This window comes from Terrapene carolina, unplaced genomic scaffold (genome assembly GCF_002925995.2).
Source record: "Terrapene carolina triunguis isolate 2854851 unplaced genomic scaffold, T_m_triunguis-2.0 Scaffold62, whole genome shotgun sequence".
Lineage (NCBI taxonomy): Eukaryota > Metazoa > Chordata > Testudines > Emydidae > Terrapene > Terrapene triunguis.
Window position 1 is genome coordinate 16288844 of NW_020664413.1, and position 20005 is coordinate 16308848.

General features: G+C 40.3%; 1 protein-coding gene across 1 annotated transcript in view; it reads right to left on the reverse strand.

The window, feature by feature from the left end:
* The window catches only part of TMEM163 (transmembrane protein 163), a 159776-nt gene that overhangs the window by 52259 nt on the left and 87512 nt on the right, over positions 1 to 20005 (reverse strand). The window contains exons 3-4 of the mRNA XM_024198639.1: positions 15391 to 15434; positions 14039 to 14130 (exon numbers count right to left, since the gene is read on the reverse strand). Of these exons, the coding sequence (XP_024054407.1) occupies positions 14039 to 14130; positions 15391 to 15434 (136 nt within the window). The remainder of the gene's footprint in view (positions 1 to 14038; positions 14131 to 15390; positions 15435 to 20005) is intronic.

Sequence of the window (20005 nt, forward strand, 5' to 3'; positions counted from 1 at the left end):
AGAGACTTTATCTGACATGTTTGCATGGTTCCTGTCACAATGGAGTCCAGTTCCCAGTTTGGGGCCTCCCCAATGGCTGCTGTAATACAAACAACAGATAATAGTCTTAATTCCACAAGTGCTCATTTTATTTTATTTTTTTAACTTTCATCAGACTGATGTATTCTTACTTATTTTTAATTGTGTCTGTTATAAGGATGTTCACATTATGTACTTTCCAGAGGAAAAAATTGTATTTCTAAAACATTTTTCTTGCTTTTGCTCATGCAGCACAGCCTCGCTACCTTTCCCGGTCACATCAAGAAGATCTTTCAGTAGTAAAGGTTCATAACAGCCCAAAGAAAGAGAACCGTTATGATCCTTGGGGTGCTGTTTGCATTGCTGGCATTAAGGATATTGTGTTAAAACTATTACTTTGCCAGGAACTGAAAATGAGCAATAAAAATGTGCTCCAAGCCAAAGCAGGGAATCTGAGGTCTTTGCCCAAGAAAAATGTGGGCTTTTTTTTCAGCAAAGCTGACCAGATCATTTTTATGTTGAAGGAGTGCAAAAAGGTAAGATGTCAGATTTTAGCTCTCTGATAACCCTTTAAAAGAGGGTACAATTCTGTATCTTTCTCCATTTTTCTCATTTGTTTTCCATGGCTACCCTTTCTGCAGGAGAAGCAATCTGAACCTCGAATATTCTGGCAGTGGGAAGTGTGTCAGGTTAAAATAACTCTGGTGATAGTGGGCCAAATTCTCTGCTGGAACAACTCCAAAGATATCATTGGAGTAAAGCCAGCAAGGTATTTGGTCCAATGTTGTCTCTATATCAGCTGCAACTAAGCCTGCAAAACTGAGGCAACTGATCTGAAGTGTTAGTATACATCCTGGCTGGCTTTCAATTACCCACATGGAGCTGGAATAATATCTAGCCCCAGCTCAAACACTTTCCCATCCACATGTGCTTTTCCTCTTCTCTCTTATCATTCCTACTGGATGATACATTGCAGCTCTTCACAGACTCTTTTTTAGCCCTTATGTCCATAAAGACTCAATTGTGCAAGAAGCTGAATTATCATTTGCAAGGTGTTCAGCATCTTCAGCTTCCAGTGAAGGCAATGGAAGTTGAGAATGCTCAAAATCTCAAAGAATTGGGCCCTAAATTTGCATCGGCTGCCCCATTGCTGGGCACTGTGTCCATCTGAACTATTGCCGTTGCCTAGGTGCTGCTAATAGGATGAATCATTGTACCCAGCAACAGACCAGTGAATTCAAGGCGCATATGTGTGGCATCAAATGTGAAGGTGCTTATAGATGGGTATTGTATATCGGCAGGTGTAACACACACAGTGAAACTAAAAATGAATTATGTGAGAGGCAGCCAGCCAGTTTAAAAGACAATGAATCAGTCCTGCGGTTATTATTTAATATTAATATTACAATAGTGCCTAGAAGCTTCAGAAAAGATAGTAAGGTATGTAGTCCCTGCTTTAAAGAACTTATATCAGGCTTTTGTAAATTGGTTATAGAAGCCGCATGTGATTTTGCCAAATATTTTTTAAAATAGACATGAAAACATGATGCAGCTGTTAATTACTATTCACTCTTGGCTAGTAGTTCTGTAATACTGCACATTGTCTCTATGCAGAGATGATCTATTGCTAGCTATGCTCTCTTAGTATGGCTCTTGCAACTGTGAAGGCTGTGGAGTCAGTCTTTTAAGCCCAGCTACTCTACTAAAGACTAAATTACTGTGTAATGTTACACATTATGGCAGTGTGTGTGCAGAAGATGAAATGTTTGCCTGACTCTGAGTTTCCCTGCTTTTTTCTAGTTGTGTCACTTAACCTTTATGTCCTTAACATGTTTTTGTCTATTTAATTATACAAATACACTGCTTGGTTATGTCTGTGATTTATATTACATTATTGGATTTAGTTACCAATGATGGTTTGAAAACCAACCTACGCAGAATCACAGCTGTTCAGAATTTTTGCACCTGCACAGGGAAGTGTGATTAGGGAATAATGTCATTTTAATGTGCACAGGAAATATGTGGGCTTACTGTTCACTGTATACGTTCCAGAGTCTAGCTCCAACTGTCAGCGTCTGGATCGGCAGTGCTTCCAATCATCACCACCACTCACTGAAAAATCAGTCATGAATCAACATGGACCCACTCAAGTAATTTTAGAATTAATATTGAAAACATAGAGCTGAAGAGTGTATTTTTAAAAAATATACCTTCCTTGATATAAAACAGAGCACCTAACTCATACTATAAAATGGAGTCAGTATAATCTATGGTGCTGACAAAATGCTGTTACAGCATCCTTTAGAAAGTGGAGGGGGGAATGGTATTGATATCTGGGGAATCCAAGTTAGAGATTGGCCATGTTGGAAATGATATAGGCTGTATGTACTTGATTTTTTTATTGGCTCTGTGTTTCTAAATTCCTCATGAAAATGGAGATGAAATAGAGCCATCAGGGACCATAAATTATTAGACTTTTCAGCTATTTACTATCCACTGATAAAAGCAGAGAAACATTTCTATAACTTACTAAATTTTGAAAAAATCTGTACCGTATTTGCTCATGCCAGATTTGTGCTCTGTATTGTTCTATCTATGGCTAGACTGCCTTGCAATCAGCTGCGAGGCATATGAACATCTGCTCATTGTGCCTAACCTTACTGCAGCTGAAAGGGGTAACAAGGGGTTCCTTTCAGAGTCTGGAAATTGAATAAGAGCCTCATCAGACTTTTTGTAAGATGCTTTTTCACTGAAGGTTATCAAAGCTATATATATATATCTATATATAGAGAGATATATAAATAAAAGAGAGCAAAGAAATAACAATAAAACAAACACAGCAGATCCTGATCCAAACCCTGGTGAACTCAAAGGAAAGACTTCAGTGGGCTTTGTATCAGTCCCCAGTAAATTCCTAGACAAGTCTACAAGATTTCTAATGCTTCACTTTTTTAAAAATAGAGTCTTAGGATACATAAAATATTTAATGTGTGTTTGGATTTTGTAGCTGTATGTACAGGGGTGTGTGTGTATGTATATATGTATATATATATATAGAGAGAGAGTAATTACATGATGGCTTTACAGGTTTTTATTGACATGAGTAGGAGGTAATAGATTAATGCATGAGTGATAAAACAGGTGATCCAAAGAAGTGCCAATAAAACTTGTGTATACCATTGTGCACCATCAGGTATTTTTATGCCACATATTTTACAGAAAAGATAGAAATTGTAAATAAGTTTTAAAAATTTTATATTTCTTAAGCTTGAGTCCAACTGTCCAGGCTTAAGAGAAAGGAAAAAGTTATATCTAAATTGTTAAATCGCTAATGATTTATAATATATCTTCTGTGAATCAAAGCTTGGTGATTGTAAAGCTCAATATGTTGCACCTCACTAGTGTTAATAATAGGTGCTCAATATAGATATAAAGCTCCCCAATTGAATAAGATGGGTCTCTAGTCCAACTATGCTGGGAAATATCCTGTTTTTAAGCTAACTATGACATTTGTCAAGAAACGAAAAAGAGGGTATAATGAAGAGTGTGTAGGTAGAACTTCTGATTTTGTATTTGTGGGCTCCGGTTCTTCAATCCTTGCATATAAATTGGTCCGCATTACCAAGGCATACCACCATGAGAAGTCCATTAACATAAACTGGTCTCAGGTTTCAGAGTGGTAGGTGTGTTAGTCTGTATCAGTAAAAACAACGAAGAGTCCTTGTGGCACCTTAGAGACCAACAAATTTATCTGGGCATAAGCTTTCATTGGCTAGAACCCACTACATCAGATGCATGGAGTGGCAAATACAGGAGCAGGTATAAATTCATGAAAAGATGAGAGTTGCCTTACCAAGTGTGAGGTCAGTCTAACGAGACAATTCAATTGACAGCAGGATACCAAGGGAGGAAAAATAACTTTTGAAGTGGTAATGAGAGTGGCCCATTTCAGGCAGTTGACAAGAAGGTGTGAGTAACAGTAGGGGGAAATTAGTATTGGGCTTAGGTTTTGTAATGACCCAACCACTCCCAGTCTTTATTCAGGCCTAATCTGATGGTGTCCAATTTGCAAATTAATTCCAGTTCTGCAGTTTCACATTGGAGTCTGTTTTTGAAGGTTTTTTTGTTGAAGAATTGCCACTTTTTGGTCTGTTATTGAGTGACCAGGGAGACTGAAGTGTTCTCCTACTGTTTTTTGAATGTTATGATTCCTGATGTCAGATTTGTGTCCATTTATTCTTTTGCATAGAGACTGTCCGGTTTGGCCAATGTACATGGCAGAGGGGTATTGCTGGCACATGATGGCATTTATCTCATTGGTAGATGTGCAAGTGAACGAGCCCCGGATGGTGTGGCTGATGTGGTTAGGTCCTATGATGGTGTCCCTTGAATAGATGTATGGACAGAGTTGGAACTGGGGTTTGTTGCAGGGTTTGGTTCCTGGGCTGGTGTTTTTGTTGTGTGGTGTGTAGTTGCTGGTGAGTATTTGCTTCAGGTTGGGGGGCTGTCTGTAAGCGAGGACTGGCCTGTTCCCCAAGGTCTGTGAGAGTTAGGGATCGTCCTTCAGGATAGGCTGTAGATCCTTGATGATGCGTTGGAGAGGTTTTAGTTGGGGGCTGTAGGTGACAGCTAGTGGCGTTCTGTTACTTTCTTTGTCGGGCCTGTCTTGTAGTAGGTGACTTCTGGGTACACTTCTGGCTCTGTCAATCTGTTTCTTCACTTCACCAGGTGGGTATTGTAGTTTTAAGAATGCTTGATAGAGATCTCAGTGCTACTGTTTGCAGTTGTGGGTCATTAGATCTTAAGTCAAAGCCCCATTCATGGCAATTAAGAACTAGGCAAGAACTGCGGAATCCTAGATGTCTCTTTTTAGCTATTCTGTTTTGTAGAAAATCTTCATAAATTTGATACTTTTCCAGGTGATCATTCAGCCAGTGTATTAGCTCATTATAAGGTGTCACTCTTCTATACTCAGAGATGTGCCCTTAATCGTGGGTGGGTGTGGATTTTGCCATCTGTGCATCACTTGTTTCTCACATACACAGCATAGCTAAAGTAACCCATATTTTCTGTGGATGTGACAGATATTGTAAATGTTATGATTGAATTTAAATGATTCCTTTCATACAATAATATACAAACATAACAGTGCTCATTTGTTAAGACTGAAATATGCATGATAGACCCAACTTGCAGGTCAAATATTAGACAAACTGCAGGGTAATTGGAAAATTTATAATCGAGAGTTGGGCATTTTTTAATCTTCTCCTAAGCAGAATATGATCCAAAAATCCTTAATGCGTCCTGGCCTCTCTGATGTTTTGGGATATTTATTATTTGTGATTTGATTCATCACTTCATTTAAACCAGTTTTCAGTTCCCTGAACATTAAACTGAAAATATAATTGGATCATTTTTAACATCTTGTCTCCAATTATGTGCTGTCACAAACCTCTGCTCCTTTACCTCATATAAAGTCCTAATAGACTGTCAGAATGCTTTTCTTTCTGGCACAATAAGCAGGAAGCCAATGGAAAGAAAAATCAGAGAAGCACAGAGCTATTTCTTTGCATATAGGTTGTAGCAGAGCGGGGTCATTGGGGAAAAAGTTCTCTCAAGATCAACCAGCAGTGGGCCCCATGGATACTGGATTCTCATTGGTGACTGCCAATAGTAGACCGCTCCTTTGTGCAGCACAAAAAAGGCAGAACAAAATCCAAAGGTTGGAAGTTGAAGCGGCACACGAGCTGATTTTCAGTGGCACTCACGCTGCCTGGGTCCTGGCCACCGGTCCGCTCTGCATTTTAATTTAATTTTAAATGAAGCTTCTTAAACATTTTAAAAACCTTATTTCCTTTACATATAACAATAGTTTAGTTATATATTATAGACTTATAGAAAGAGACCTTCTAAAAACATTAAAATGTATTACTGGCATGCGAAACCTTAAATTAGAGTGAATAAATGAAGACTCAGCACACCACTTCTGAAAGGTTGCCCACCCCTGAGCTAGATAAAGTCAGACTAGAAATAAGATGCAGATTTTTAACAGTGAAAGCAATTAATTATTGGAACAGCTTACCTAGGAATCCAGTGAATTCTCCATCTCTTGCCGTCTTTAAATCAAGACTGGACATATTTCTAAACAATGTGCTATAGTTCAAACAGAAGTTATGGGCTTGATTCAGAAATTACTGGGAGAGGTTTTTTTGCCCTGTGTTACGTAGAAGATCAAAATAGATGAGCATTAGTGGTTCCTTCTGGCCATAAAAACCATGACCCTACTTGTTCCCTAAAGAAAATCCCTGGGGTTTTCCAGATTTGTTCCAGTACTTAACTACCCTGAGAGTTAGGAAGTGTTTCCTAATGTCTTAAATCTCACTCACTGCAATTTAACCCCATTGCTTCTTGTCCTGTCCTCAGTAATTAAAGAAAACAATTTATCACTCTCCTTTTTATAACAACTTTTCACATACTTGAAGACTATTATCATGTCCCCCCTCACTCTTCTCCAGACTAAACAAAACCAATTTTTTCACTCTCCTCACAGGTCATGTTTTCTAGACCTTTAATCATTTTTGTCGCTCTCCTCTGGACTTTCTCCAATTTGTCCACATCCTTCCTGAAATGTGGTGCCCAGAACTGGACATAGTATGCCTGTTGGGGCCTTTTCAGTGCTGAGTAGAGTGGAAGAATTACTTCTTGTGGCTTGTTTACAGCAATCCTGCTAATATAGGACTTTATTAGGATTACTTACCCAAAAACACAACTGTAAAAACTTTATAACATGACAATGTCATAACAATGCCAGGGAGTCATAGATTTTTACAACCCCAATGGATGATTATGCTCATCTAAGCTTACATCCTATATAACACGGGCCATAGAACGTCACCAAATGATTCCTGTATCAAGCCTATAACTTCTGGTTGAGCTACAGAATATATTTTAGAAAGATGTCCAGTCTTACTTAAAGACTTGAAGTGACAGCAAAGGGGTTCCAATGGTTAATTAGCCTCACTTGACAAGAGATATAGATCACTCTGTGGAACTGACTTGTCATTATTTACCACTCCACCAATTTTTGTGTTCTCTGCAAATTTTACCAACAATGATTTTACATTTTCTTCCAGATCAGTGTTAGAGATATTAGATAACATGGAAAATGACTCCAGTTGTTGATGGTTCCCCATTTTCAATAACCTTTTTGAGATCTATCACTTAACCAGCTTTTAATTTATTTAATATGTGCTACATTGATTTTGTATAGAATTGAATGCTGGGTGGTACAAAGGCAAATACCTTACATAAGTCTAATATGTATAAGTATATTATGGCAACATATTTAGCTTTTCCTATCTCTATCTGAAAAAACGTCATTCAGTTTGACCACAGTTGTGACAATCTGTCTCAAGAAAGAGGTTTTCATTTTGGGAAATAAGCTGGTATCATGCTCACAAATGAACACATCCGAGCCTGCCAAAGTATTATATCATCCACTGTCTTATATACAGAGTGATCAAAATGCCAAGTAGTTGTATATATGCCTCTGAAACTATTTAGGAAATGAGATATTAAAGATCATTCAAATCGTGTTTTCTTTGTTTCACTGTCTCCTGAATATCTCTGTCTCCTAGTTTTCCACTTTAAATATCCTCCTTTACATCCTGTGATCTCAAGTGCAGTTTCCATGTGGGAGCTGCGAACACCTTCTCTTGGCCTAACACTAACAGCTTTTTTTAGCTTAGATCACGCTGTATGGGAAACATTTTTGTTTTATGGAACGAAAGGGAATTTTCTGCCTGATCTTTCATAGCATCTCAATCTGAGTCACTAAGTGTACATCTACACAAAACAAAAACCTCACAGCAGCAAGTCTGAGAGCCCAGATCAACTGATTTGGGTTCATGGGGCTTGAGCTGCAGGGCTAAAAATAGCAATATAGGTGTTCCTGCTTGGGCTGGAGCCCAACTGCACCGGTGGTGGTGAGAGTAAGGCTCTTGGTGCTGTGGGATTTCACAGGGAGCTCTGGGATATAAACTCCTACATGCCCTTTACATTTTAAAAAGTCAAAACAGAACTATATAATAATTGCTTTGTGCTTCAGTTTCCCATTTGTAAAATGGGAATAGTACTTCCCTACCTCACCGGGATATTGTGAGGAGAGATACAGTAAAGACTGTGAAGTGCTCAAATAATACAGGAAAGGGAGCCATAGCCCAAAGGTAGGAGCTAGATAAATAGTAAGTAGCTTGGAAGGAGCAAAACTAATAAACCATTCCCCAAAGAAACTGGCTGCTGATGAGGAAGCAGACAGCACTGGCACAAGAGCTCCTGGGAAAATAGCAAGCTGGTACTCTGCCTCTTCCCCCCCAGACCTCCTACCATTTCAGGTGAGGAGGGGCAATAATGGGAAAGCATGGAGCCTGTGGAGTGGGGTCCTGAGCCAAACATTTCCAACGTCAAGAGAAGCGTTTGGTTTGAGTCATGGGCGTCTGTGTGTGTTTCACTGATTGGATTGTAAATTCCTGGGGGGTTTTAAAGTATTTATTCAATTACTTGGTTGCATTGTAATAATTTTTCCCTGCTATTGCTTCAGCTCACATAAGCTAGGCTGTCTGAACTGCTAGTGCAGCTTTCTAGGTGCATAGTGATTCAAACGCCTGGATGGAATTGCAGGCTTCTGGCAGTTCTTTACAGGTGTTCAACTGTATGATATTGGGTCTGTCAGCAGAGCAATGCACATAAATCCCCTTATCACAAAGCCTATAAGCTAAAGTTGGCCAAAGTACTCTCACTGCCAATGGCTTCATTACATTTTTACTGTCTTGGGCTTAGTTGGCTAGAGTTTGAAAGAAAAAAAACTATTCATTTTATTTCCTGGATGTCAACTATAATTGATCCTGAGAGATGCTGAGCACCCTCCATTTCTCTCGACAATTATAGGAGTAGAGGGTGCTCAGCATTTCCCAGGATCAAGCCCATTATCCTGAAGTCAATTAATATGAATTGTTGAGGAAGTGGGACATACGTTGTATGAAAGGCATCATTTAGAGTGCCCCATGGAGGATATAAATAGGAGTGATGGACTGAAATTAAGAAAAGGGGAATTTAGAAAACTAAGAAAAAGGCTTCCCTTGCGGTGAGATCAAGACAGTAAAAGAGTCTAGACAGGAAAGGGTGGAAGCTCCATCACCTGAATTATTTAAAGCTAGTACAGACACAACACTGGAAAATATATTGTACGAAGCAATCCTAAACAGCCAGAGGATGGAGTAGATGACTTCTGGGTCTTTTCTCTCTCTTACACTACAGTCCTTCAAAGGTTTATAACCGGGGATTTGTATGTTCTAAGTGAGGGTCTATTCCCCTTCCTTTCCCTTTTTCCCCACATGAAGAAAACGCAAGGAATTGCAACGACCCTTCTTTATCAGTGCTTTCAGTCTTCTTGTTTCTTTGGATTACCAATCTTTTTCCAGGTAACCTAGTTATTTCAGTCCTCTTTTTTTTTTCTGCCTTGGACTTCCTGATCATTTGCTTTTTTGATGACTTTTTCAGCAGCTCTAATTTTCCTTGTATATTTATATGCAGCTCAGCAGGTCATGCTAAGCAAATCAAGAACTAATGAATCATATACTCAGAATAATTCTACGACACTCTTCCCAGCTGTCTAGCCTTTCCCAGTGCTTGTATCTCTTCAAGATCTTTCACTTCAATTAAAGCCTATAAGGCTAGAGCCTAATTAACAGGCTATTTTATTTGACTGACAAACTGGAAAAATGATAAAATGACTAAACAGCAAAAATGTACCAATCACAGACCTATCAGCTATGCATTTTTCCCAGTGGAGTGCTGGACAGACTAAAACTGAGTGGCTGATATGGCTTAGAAGCTCATAGATTTAATCTTTTTGGAAAGACGCAGTTTCTGAGGATACCCATATTTGCAAGGTCCCCTGGTAGAATTAGAAAATAACTTTGTAATTTTTTCATTATAATTTACCAGACACCCAATGCACTCATCCACCCTTTCCCATGATGATGAAAACACAAAATAAACATAGAAAAAAACCTTAGTGATATTTTATTAGAGTAGAATTTTGCGAGGTTGATTGCATGCTTCAATTTATCAGGCCATCTTTATTACAGCATCTTTAGAAAAAGTAGACTCCAACAGGTGAGTTATACTTCATTAAGCAGCAGCTACATGTGAATGATTGTGAGAATCAGCAAAGACGTGCAGTATCCATTTCTAGTCACCTCTATACCTAACCATTGTTACAAAGGGTTTTTCTTGTCTTCAGAGAGAAAATGAACACTGTAGTAGAAAGTGTGAAATCTTCTGAACTAAACTCTGTAGGCCAAATTCTAACATCAGTTATAACACTACAACCCCATTGAAATCAACAGGATTGCATAGGGCTAACACAAAGCAGAGTTTGGCTCACTAAACAGAAGAAAAATGACAGCCTGCTATTGTTTTTGTTTTAAGCTCTGCTATGGAATGCTTTAAAATTTCAGTAGGCATTGCTTTTTGTCTGTCTATGTTTCTGGATTCTTTGATTACACAGTTCTTCTATGTTTCGATGTTTTAGTACATTTATTGAATTTCTTCTACATCATGGCTGGAAGCTGAAGACAGATAAATTCATATTAGAAATCAGGCAAAAAAAAAATTAACAGTGAGAGCGACTAACTTCTGGAACAAACTATCCAGGTAAGTGGTAGATTCTCCATCTCTTGATGTCTTCAGCTAAAGACTTAGAGGCCTTTCTAGAAGGCTCAATACAGGAGTAACCGGATGAAATTTAATGGCCTGGAATATATAGGCGGTCAGACTAGACAATTTAATGGTTCCTTTTGGCCTCATAATCGATGAATCTATAAATATGTGCAGGGCTCTTTTCCCTCTGTATTTTTTTCTTATGCTTTTTAATCCTTTGTGACTTTAATTTGTCTCTCACTAAAAAAAAAAAGTCAGCAAATTTGGACAATTTGGACTGGATCTGCCAAGCACTGACCACTTTTTGATCCAAAGCCTGTTGAAGTCAATGGGCTGATTTCAGTGAACTTTGGCTCAGCCTCCGGTTCAAGGCTCAAAAACAGTATTTAGAGCACACAAAACTGTTTGCTAGCTGCTGCCAAGAAATGCCAGTGAGTGAAGAAGAATCTTCAAAGAGGTTAATACACACACACACACACACACACACACACATTCACCAATGTGTATTTAATTAAATCACTTACAAGAGTAGGTGGAGCTACAAATGAAGGCATGCCAATAAAGGGTCAAATCTTTCTCACTTTACTCAGGCAAATAGCATCAATTACTTCAAATATATGCATGAGTAAGGTGGTCAGAATTAGTGCAAAAATAGTCAAAAGAAGTTCTGTGTAGGCAAGTGCCACCCTGGTGGGACACACCTGTGGCTAAGCATGTTTAAACATGAATAATGCGCCGTATAACTTGAGCACTCACATGAATTTCCAACATTCCTCAGAGGGCGGGGGCATCAACAAGCAGAAGGACGTACCTTACACAACTCAGGAGTCAAATTTCCCTATTGGCACACAGACACACAGAAAAACAATTGCTACTGCTTTCCAGGATGGTAAAAGAACAAGAGCCATTATGAGCGTGAGAGGCAAGGGCTATTTACAATAGCAATAAATAACCTACAGGGCTCAAACAACACGCAAGTCTCCTTTTTTCCCCCAACATGGAGGAAAAATAATTTCATACATAATCTTTCAAGATTAAATACAATTGGAAATTAGAAATGTTCCTCCCAGGAAAACCGGACACCCTAGGAGTTGTCTTTGTGATTTACAGCTGCAATTGCCCCTCCTGCATGGTCCAGAGATAACCAGATCACCCATCCAACAATAAAAATGCTCAAGCTATGGTAATGTTCTTTTGCTTAATATTGATACCATCATGTAACATTAGATGGCTTGCTTTAGAAGGCATGACCAATAATCCCATCCCATTAGTGTGGTTTTATCTAAAGCATGGGAGTTACCGGAAGGCAAATTAAAAATAAGTTTAACAAAGCAAAATATAATTGCCATTTTGCCTGTATACATCCCTAGCTTGAAGACATGTTGATTTTTGTTTCATATTGAGGCTTATTTATTTTATTTTATAAGGCACACTACACTCATACTGAAAAAGCCCAGCAGATGGGGATTTCTTAGAGATGTTAACTAAATACTGAAGGGAATCTTGGAGGATTCCATAAAACCAAGGCAAGGAAATTGGCAATAAATCCAAATTTATGCAGGAAGATTAATTTTAGTCACCTGTTTCTGAAGGTAACACCTCAAGACAAAACTTTTATAAGGCTTTTCAACTGAAGAGCTCAGTGTTTAGATCTAAAGTCCTATGCTGTGTTGGGCTAAGGAGCTTCTGGGGCCCTCAAAAGCCCACCAAGGAGGATAAATAAATGGGATCCAAAGAGGATAACTGAGATTTGTCTAAAGGCCACTGAAGCTGGGTTTAAATTTTCATCACTTTTTACAGGATGAGGCCTTTGCGAAAGGGAGGAAGAAAAGCAAAAATATACACACACAAAAAATGCTCTGGCAAAAGAACCCAATAATTTTCTCCCATTTTCAAATCATCATCTTTCCCTCTCCAGAATATTGTGTCTGAAAAATGTTTTGTGTCGCTCTGTTGACACCAGGGCCGGCTCCAGGCACCAGCGCAGCAAGCAGGTGCTTTGGGCGGCCAACAGAAAGGGGCGGCACATCCGGGTCTTCGGCGGCAATTCGGCGGTGGGTCCCTCAGTCCCTCTCGGAGGGAAGGACCTGCCGCCGATCGCGGCTTTTTTTTTTTTTTCCCCCCCGCCGCTTGGGGTGGCAAAAACACTGGAGCCGGCCCTGGTTGACACTAAGCCAAATTCAATCCTGGTTTAAGTTGGTGTTGATTTTTATGAATAAGTACTGCAGCCCTTCTTGGTCTTTAGATGCAAAAAGGGAACACTGTCAGCGTAGACTTTACAGCTTCCTTTTTGCTCTGGTAGCCTGTCACATAAACTGTAGTTTGTGTATTTAAAGAACACTGGTCAATACTTGTTTAGATGCCTGAGTTAGGGGCCTAACTTTAGGCACCCATTTTTGAAAGAAATGTGCACTATAACTAGTCCATAGGGTGAAATTCTCGCCCATGTGCTGTGTCAAATCATAACTACTTTGCTAATCTTTACTGAATCTTCTGCAAGTGTCACATGCATTGACAATGGGAATTCCACATTGTCAGCCCATGCAGAAGACACAGTGGGAATCATCACTGTGACTGGGTGCACTGCAGATTGGAGAAAGGAATTGTGTCCCTATTGTTCATGCCAGAACCATTACATATGCACACTTCAAATCCTTACAACTAGCTACTGCAAATATGCAGGTGTTAATTTTTTGTTAAAATTACATGTAGATGATGAAAAACGCTTAATCATCACATCAGCAGTAGATGCTGCTAAAAAACAGTTTGCACGTGTGTTTGCATGGGGTACAGTAGTTAGATAGTTATCCACCTATCATTTGGCTAACCCGGGCCCAATCCCATCAGGGGTTATGCAACCTCAACTCCTTATGATGTTAATGAGAGTTGAAGGTGCTCAGCACCTGAAAGATCAGATCCCAGTTTTGTTATGGTGAAAAATAAGTATAACACAAGCATCAAATACTAGAAACTCATCCTAGTGTGAATAATGAGTTGAGATGGGAAACAAAAGATTTGCAAATTCAATGCTGGTTGCAATTACAGATCATCTCACATGATCCTTCAAAGAGAAACATATAGAGCCCTTAGCATCGTAAATGAAATGATGATGTGGAACCATTTTCATGGCGGGAGGTTGGTTAAAGCTGCAAGTCTGTGACCATAAACTGAATGAAAATAAAATGAAAATTTATTGGCATCTTAGAATTTTTGTCCTTGTCACTGCTATAATATCATGGCTTCATTGCAAAGGCTCTGCAGTCTTCTGTCAGAGGGAAAAACAGGTACGTTTACTTACATGTATTCCCTGTGTGCAGAATGTACAGCGGCTGCATTGTTGTAACGCCACAGAACTATCACCGACGACAAAACGTCCAGGATAGCATCAAACTGAAAAGGATACAGAGTCAGTTGCTTTTGTGGGTTATTAAGGTGTACAGTAGTTAAAACAATGCATCTGTAATCATGCTGCAGGGCACAAAGCAGCTCCAAATAAATCATTTTAATAAAAGCAGGATTTACATTCATTTAAATGATCTTTACTTTTTTTACTGTGTATCATTACACAACAGTGTATATCAGACTTCAGCCAGTCAATCACAGAAAGAGCTTTGTCTATAATCCACCAGCATGCAGAGTTACTTGGCTAAAAAATTCTTGCAATAATGTGGTCACCACAATATTTACAATACTAATATATTTCTTGTACGATGTCTAAAAGAAAAAGGCCACCTGTCTTTTAGTGACTTGTCCTACAAATTCACAATTTTTGTTTAACAGAACTTTGCAAAGGAATTTCATCTAATTTCACTTTACGCCACATCTTTGGCAAAATCTTCACATTCACAACACTTAAAAACATGAATTTTTTTACAGGTTTTTGATACAGTGCCATCTCAGCTCAATACTGGCCCATTAAGCATTTCCTCACTTTCTGATGTAGAAACTCCTGGACACTGACAATGTATACACTGCATTTTAGTGGTGAGTTAATTGATCTTTCTACTCTATGCCCAGAATAATTCACACACCCAACTCAAATTTTTCACAGAAACAGTCCCACTTTCAAGTTCACAACAAAATACAAAATGTTTGACTTTCAAGTTGTTTTTTGTTTAATTAGGAATGTTTTCTCTACAGTTAATCTCTGCTGAGAATATATTAGTGTTCAACTGCAAATTGAAAAATAGTAGCGATTTTTAGAGACCAAAGATGACATCCTGGCCCCAGTGAAGTCAATGGGAGTTTTGACATTGACTTTGATTGGGACCGGATTTCACAAGTGAAGTTGAGACCTCAGATCTACGCCTGCATGGGGGATGAATATGCTGCAGGACCTTGCAATGGAAAATTGGTTCTGGTTTGTAATACCTCTCCCTCTTAACTTTTTCTATAGCGTCCATCAGCATAAGATTTTAGCATTGATATGAATGCCTTTGTCTGCTAGGAATTGAAAGCAGACCACCCTAGCACCTTTACCTATTACTTCTGTGATCAGGTTTAAACAATGATCTTTCTGGTTAGTCACTGATTTTCTTTTACTACACCTGGATGCACTCCTTAGCTAAGAAAAATCATGGTGAGAGTTCAGAAACAGCAGGCAACATAACATCTCACTGTGAAACATATTTAAATTGTAAGATTACTTACAGCAAATCCAAATGATGATGCACTGTACCTCATTATGGAGACAGCTAAAAGAAAGAAAATATTATTTAGCATAATTTAAAATGTCTCTTAGATATTTTCTTTCATCTAAGAGGAGAGTTGCACTTTGAAAAGAAGAAAAAAAAAACAAGTTAGAAAACAAGTTAGTGCATTAATTAGCTGCAAAACCTGCTTGCAGAAATGGGCTGTGCTTCTTTCAATTCGCATACGAAGACATAGGGGAGGCCTACAAGGAAGGCACAACATGCTATAGGGATTGGTGTGGTGAGCCAGCAAGTGGCCTTCTTTCTTCCAAGATGGTACTGGGCCAATGCCCAAGCATGACATTCAGGGGCACTATGCTGCTGGAAGTGCTGCCTTTCATATGAGGTTCTAACCAAAGCTGTGCAGGAACCAGAATTTCTGTCCCATAGAAACTTTTGCATTTGAATTTTTTTTTAGATCCAAATCAGAATGAAAAGCCCCAAATGCAGAAATTTTGGCAAAATATCCATTTTGCAAGGACCAAAATAGAATTTTTCCAAAATTTCTGGGCTAGCTGGTAAGCTAGCTTCCCAGCTGGCTGCCGGACCAACTTGTTGGCAGAAAAACCATGGAGCCAGGCAATCTAGCAGGCCACCCAGGGAGCCAGAGAGCTGGCCAACTGGGAAACTAGTTGCCCTGCTCCCTGGGTGGTCTAAGGAGTCCAGGAGTCCCCAGCCACCCAGCTCCTGGATAGGTAGGGACCTCAGAAAGCTGGGCAACCCATCCACCACTACCTGGTTGGTGGGGAGACTAGTAGAAAACCAGGCAGGTAAGTTTCCATCAAAAGTTGACGGGTCCCTGTGAAAAGTGTCGGCGTTGGAGCCAGAAGCTCCTGTGTTCTAACCCCAGCATGGACTGTGACTTCCCCTCAGCCTGGAGCAGATCAATTGACTTCTCTGCCTCAGCTTTCATATCTGTAACATAGTGTTTTTATTTAGGATTTTATTGCAAGTCTCACCGTATCTGGCATTTGTCTGGCATGTTGTTTGTAAGCTGGGAGGTGGCAAAACTGTAATACTTATTGATCTCCCAGAAGGGTTTCAGGAAAGTTAGTTTGTGAAATAGTTTGAAGATGTTAAGTTATAACTATTAACAGTGTTAGGAGTGTTAATATAATTTAAATGATAATACATGGAAATACTGTGCATCATAGTTTTAGCAAAGTAGAGGCATTAGATGGTTGGTTTTAGCTGCATGTAAATTACCAAGGCAACGGTCACAAAAATGGACATCAACATAGAAAAGAAACTTTATTGATTTGGAATGTTAACATTTTTGCACCAAACCAGCCAAACATGATGTATGTTTTCTGACCACCAAGAGTTTTAGCAAGGGTATGAAAAGCTCTACTGATACTTTACACTGAAGCTCACTCCACTTGAAATGTGCCTTGGCTTGAAAGTTCAGTTAACTTGTTGTGAGCTATGCTTGTGAATGTTCCGCAATCGTAGTCTGTAGTCATTTTCACAGCTTAGAAGAGGGCAAACCTCTCCCCCAGATGACTGGCTTGCCTCATTCCTAGACCAGGCCCTGGGTACAACATTATGGTGTATCTAAGGTAAGAAGGGAATTGTCCTGAGGCTTGCTGGAGGTAGGAGAAGAATAAATAGAGGGTTTAGTCTGCTATGGAGGGTGGGAAATTGATTGAGGAAGAAGTGGACAGCTGTGGAAGGGTTCCTACTATAGCTCTGAGCTCATCAAACTCCAACCTGCAACAGGCCCTGCAAGCTAATTTGCAGCATCCAGCTGATGAACCAAATCCTACAGCATTTGTATAGTCCTTGTTTTCTTCTGCCGTGATCTCTTTTAAACAAGTGTTTGTAGCATGAAAAGGTGGCTAATTGCCCCTGTGCTATCTGGTCAACCGTCAGGAAAGAGTTCTAATTTGTCCAACAGTTCTGAATGGAGTGAAACAAGTTTAAAATGTGTTACCTATTTATAAACTGACTAAGCTAATTCCCTTTAGGGGGAAGGAAAACTTCTCAGGATTGTTTGGGGAATAAAATGAGACTGATAAGTTTACAGCTCTTTCAATGACATTTTTACTCTGTGACTGGACACAAAAGCAATACCCAGGTGCGCCGCCAGCTTTTTTGCCACCTAGGTGGTGGAAGGTCCCGCCACCAAAATGCTGTCCCCGACAGAGGCGGCGGAAGGTCCCACTCCCGAAATACCACTGACGACTGGGGCGTCCGAAGATCCGGATGCCGAAGTCGCCGCCCCTCAAATGTTAGCGCCCTAGGCGACTGCCTAGGTCACCTAATAGGTTGCACCGGCCCTGGCAATACCTAATTGTCAGTATGTCATTGAAACAAGCACTCATTAGAGCAGCACCTGGAAGAGCATAGATACTTTTAACTATTCCTCCCACTAAATATGCACTGCAATTTGGTGTGTGTGTGTGGGGGGGTTATTTGTAAACACCAATCTGGATGACTTTTAAAATGAATAAATAGTCACTATTTTTAGATCATGATTTCTTCCTCTACACACTCTGCTTCACTTCCTAGTTGAAAACAGGGGCTACATCTCTCCATTATGACTGCTGAGCCAGAACCAGACCAGACAAGCTGGGCTGACATATAGTGGGACACAGTACTGGCAACAAATACCCTCTTCATTTAATGGTTTTTCCTTCCTGTAGATATAATCTGTATAATGCCAGTGCTTAGGTTACATCAACAAAATATGGGCATAGTCCCACACTCACAGAGAATCATAGACTATCAGGGTTGGAAGGGACCTCAGGAGGTCATCTAGTCCAACCCCCTGCTCAAAGCAGGACCAATTCCCAACTAAATCATCCCAGCCAGGGCTTTGTCAAGCCTGACCTTAAAAACCTCTACGGCAGGAGATTCCACCACCTCCCTAGGTAAGCCATTCCAGTGCTTCACCACCCTCCTAGTGAAAGTTTTTCCTAATATCCAACCTAAACCTCCCCAACTGCAACTTGAGACCATTACTCCTTGTTCTGTCATCAGGTACCACTGAGACCAGTCTAGATCCATCCTCTTTGGAACCCCCTTTCAGGTAGTTGAAAGCAGCTATCAAATCCCCCCTCATTCTTCTCTTCTGCAGACTAAACAATCCCAGTTCCCTCAGTCTCTCCTCATAAGTCATGTGCTCCAGCCCCCTAATCATTTTTGTTGCCCTCCATTGGACTCTTTCCAATTTTTCCACATCCTTCTTGTAGTGTGGGGCCCAAAACTGGACACAGTACTCCAGATGAGGCCTCACCAATGTCGAATAGAGGGGAATGATCATGTCCCTCGATCTGCTGGCAATGCCCCTACTTATACAGCCCAAAATGCCGTTAGCCTTCTTGGCAACAAGGGCACACTGTTGACTCATATCCAGCTTCTCTTCCACTGTAACCCCTAGGTCCTTTTCTGCAGAACTGCTTCCTAGCCATTCGGTCCCTAGTCTGTAACAGTGCATGGGATTCTTCCGTCCTAAGTGCAGGACTCTGCACTTGTCCTTGTTGAACCTCATCAGGTTTCTTTTGGCCCAATCCTATAATTTGTCTAGGTCCCTCTGTATCCTATCCCTAGCACTCCTCCCAGTTTAGTGTCATCTGCAAACTTGCTGAGAGTGCAGTCCACGCCATCCTCCAGATCATTAATGAAGATATTGAACAAAACCGGCCCCAGGACCGACCCCTGGGGCACTCCACTTGAAACCGGCTGCCAACTAAACATGGAGCCGTTGATCACTACCCGTTGAGCCTGACGATCTAGCCAGCTTTCTATCCACCTTATAGTCCATTCATCCGGCCCATACTTCTTTAACTTGCTGGCAAGAATACTGTGGGAGACTGTATCAAAAGCTTTGCTAAAGTCAAGGAATAACACATCCACTGCTTTCCCCTCATCCACAGAGTCAGTTATCTCCTCATAGAAGGCAATTAGGTTAGTCAGGCATGACTTGCCCTTGGTGAATCCATGCTGACTGTTCCTGATCACTTTCCTCTCCTCTAAGTGCTTCAAAATTGATTCCTTGAGGACCTGCTCCATGATTTTTCCAGGGACTGAGGTGAGGCTGACTGGCCTGTAGTTCCCTGGATCCTCCTTCTTCCCTTTTTTAAAGATGGGCACTACATTAGCCTTTTTCCAGTCATCCGGGACCTCCCCCGATCGCCATGAGTTTTCAAAGATAATGGCCAATGGCTCTGCAATCACATCCGCCAACTCCTTTAGCACCCTCGGATGCAGCGCATCCGGCCCCATGGACTTGTGCTCGTCCAGTTTTTCTAAATAGTCCCGAACCACTTCTTTCTCCACAGAGGGCTGGTCACCTTCTCCCCATACTGTGCTACCCAGTGCAGCAGTCTGGGAGCTGAACTTGTTCATGAAGACAGAGGCAAAAAAATCATTGAGTACATTAGCTTTTTCCACATCCTCTGTTACTAGGTTGCCTCCCTCATTCAGTAAGGGGCCCACACTTTCCTTGACTTTCTTCTTGTTGCTAACATACCTGAAGAAACCCTTCTTGTTACTCTTAACATCTCTTGCTAGCTGCAACTCCAAGTGTGATTTGGCCTTCCTGATTTCACTCCTGCATGCCTGAGCAATAT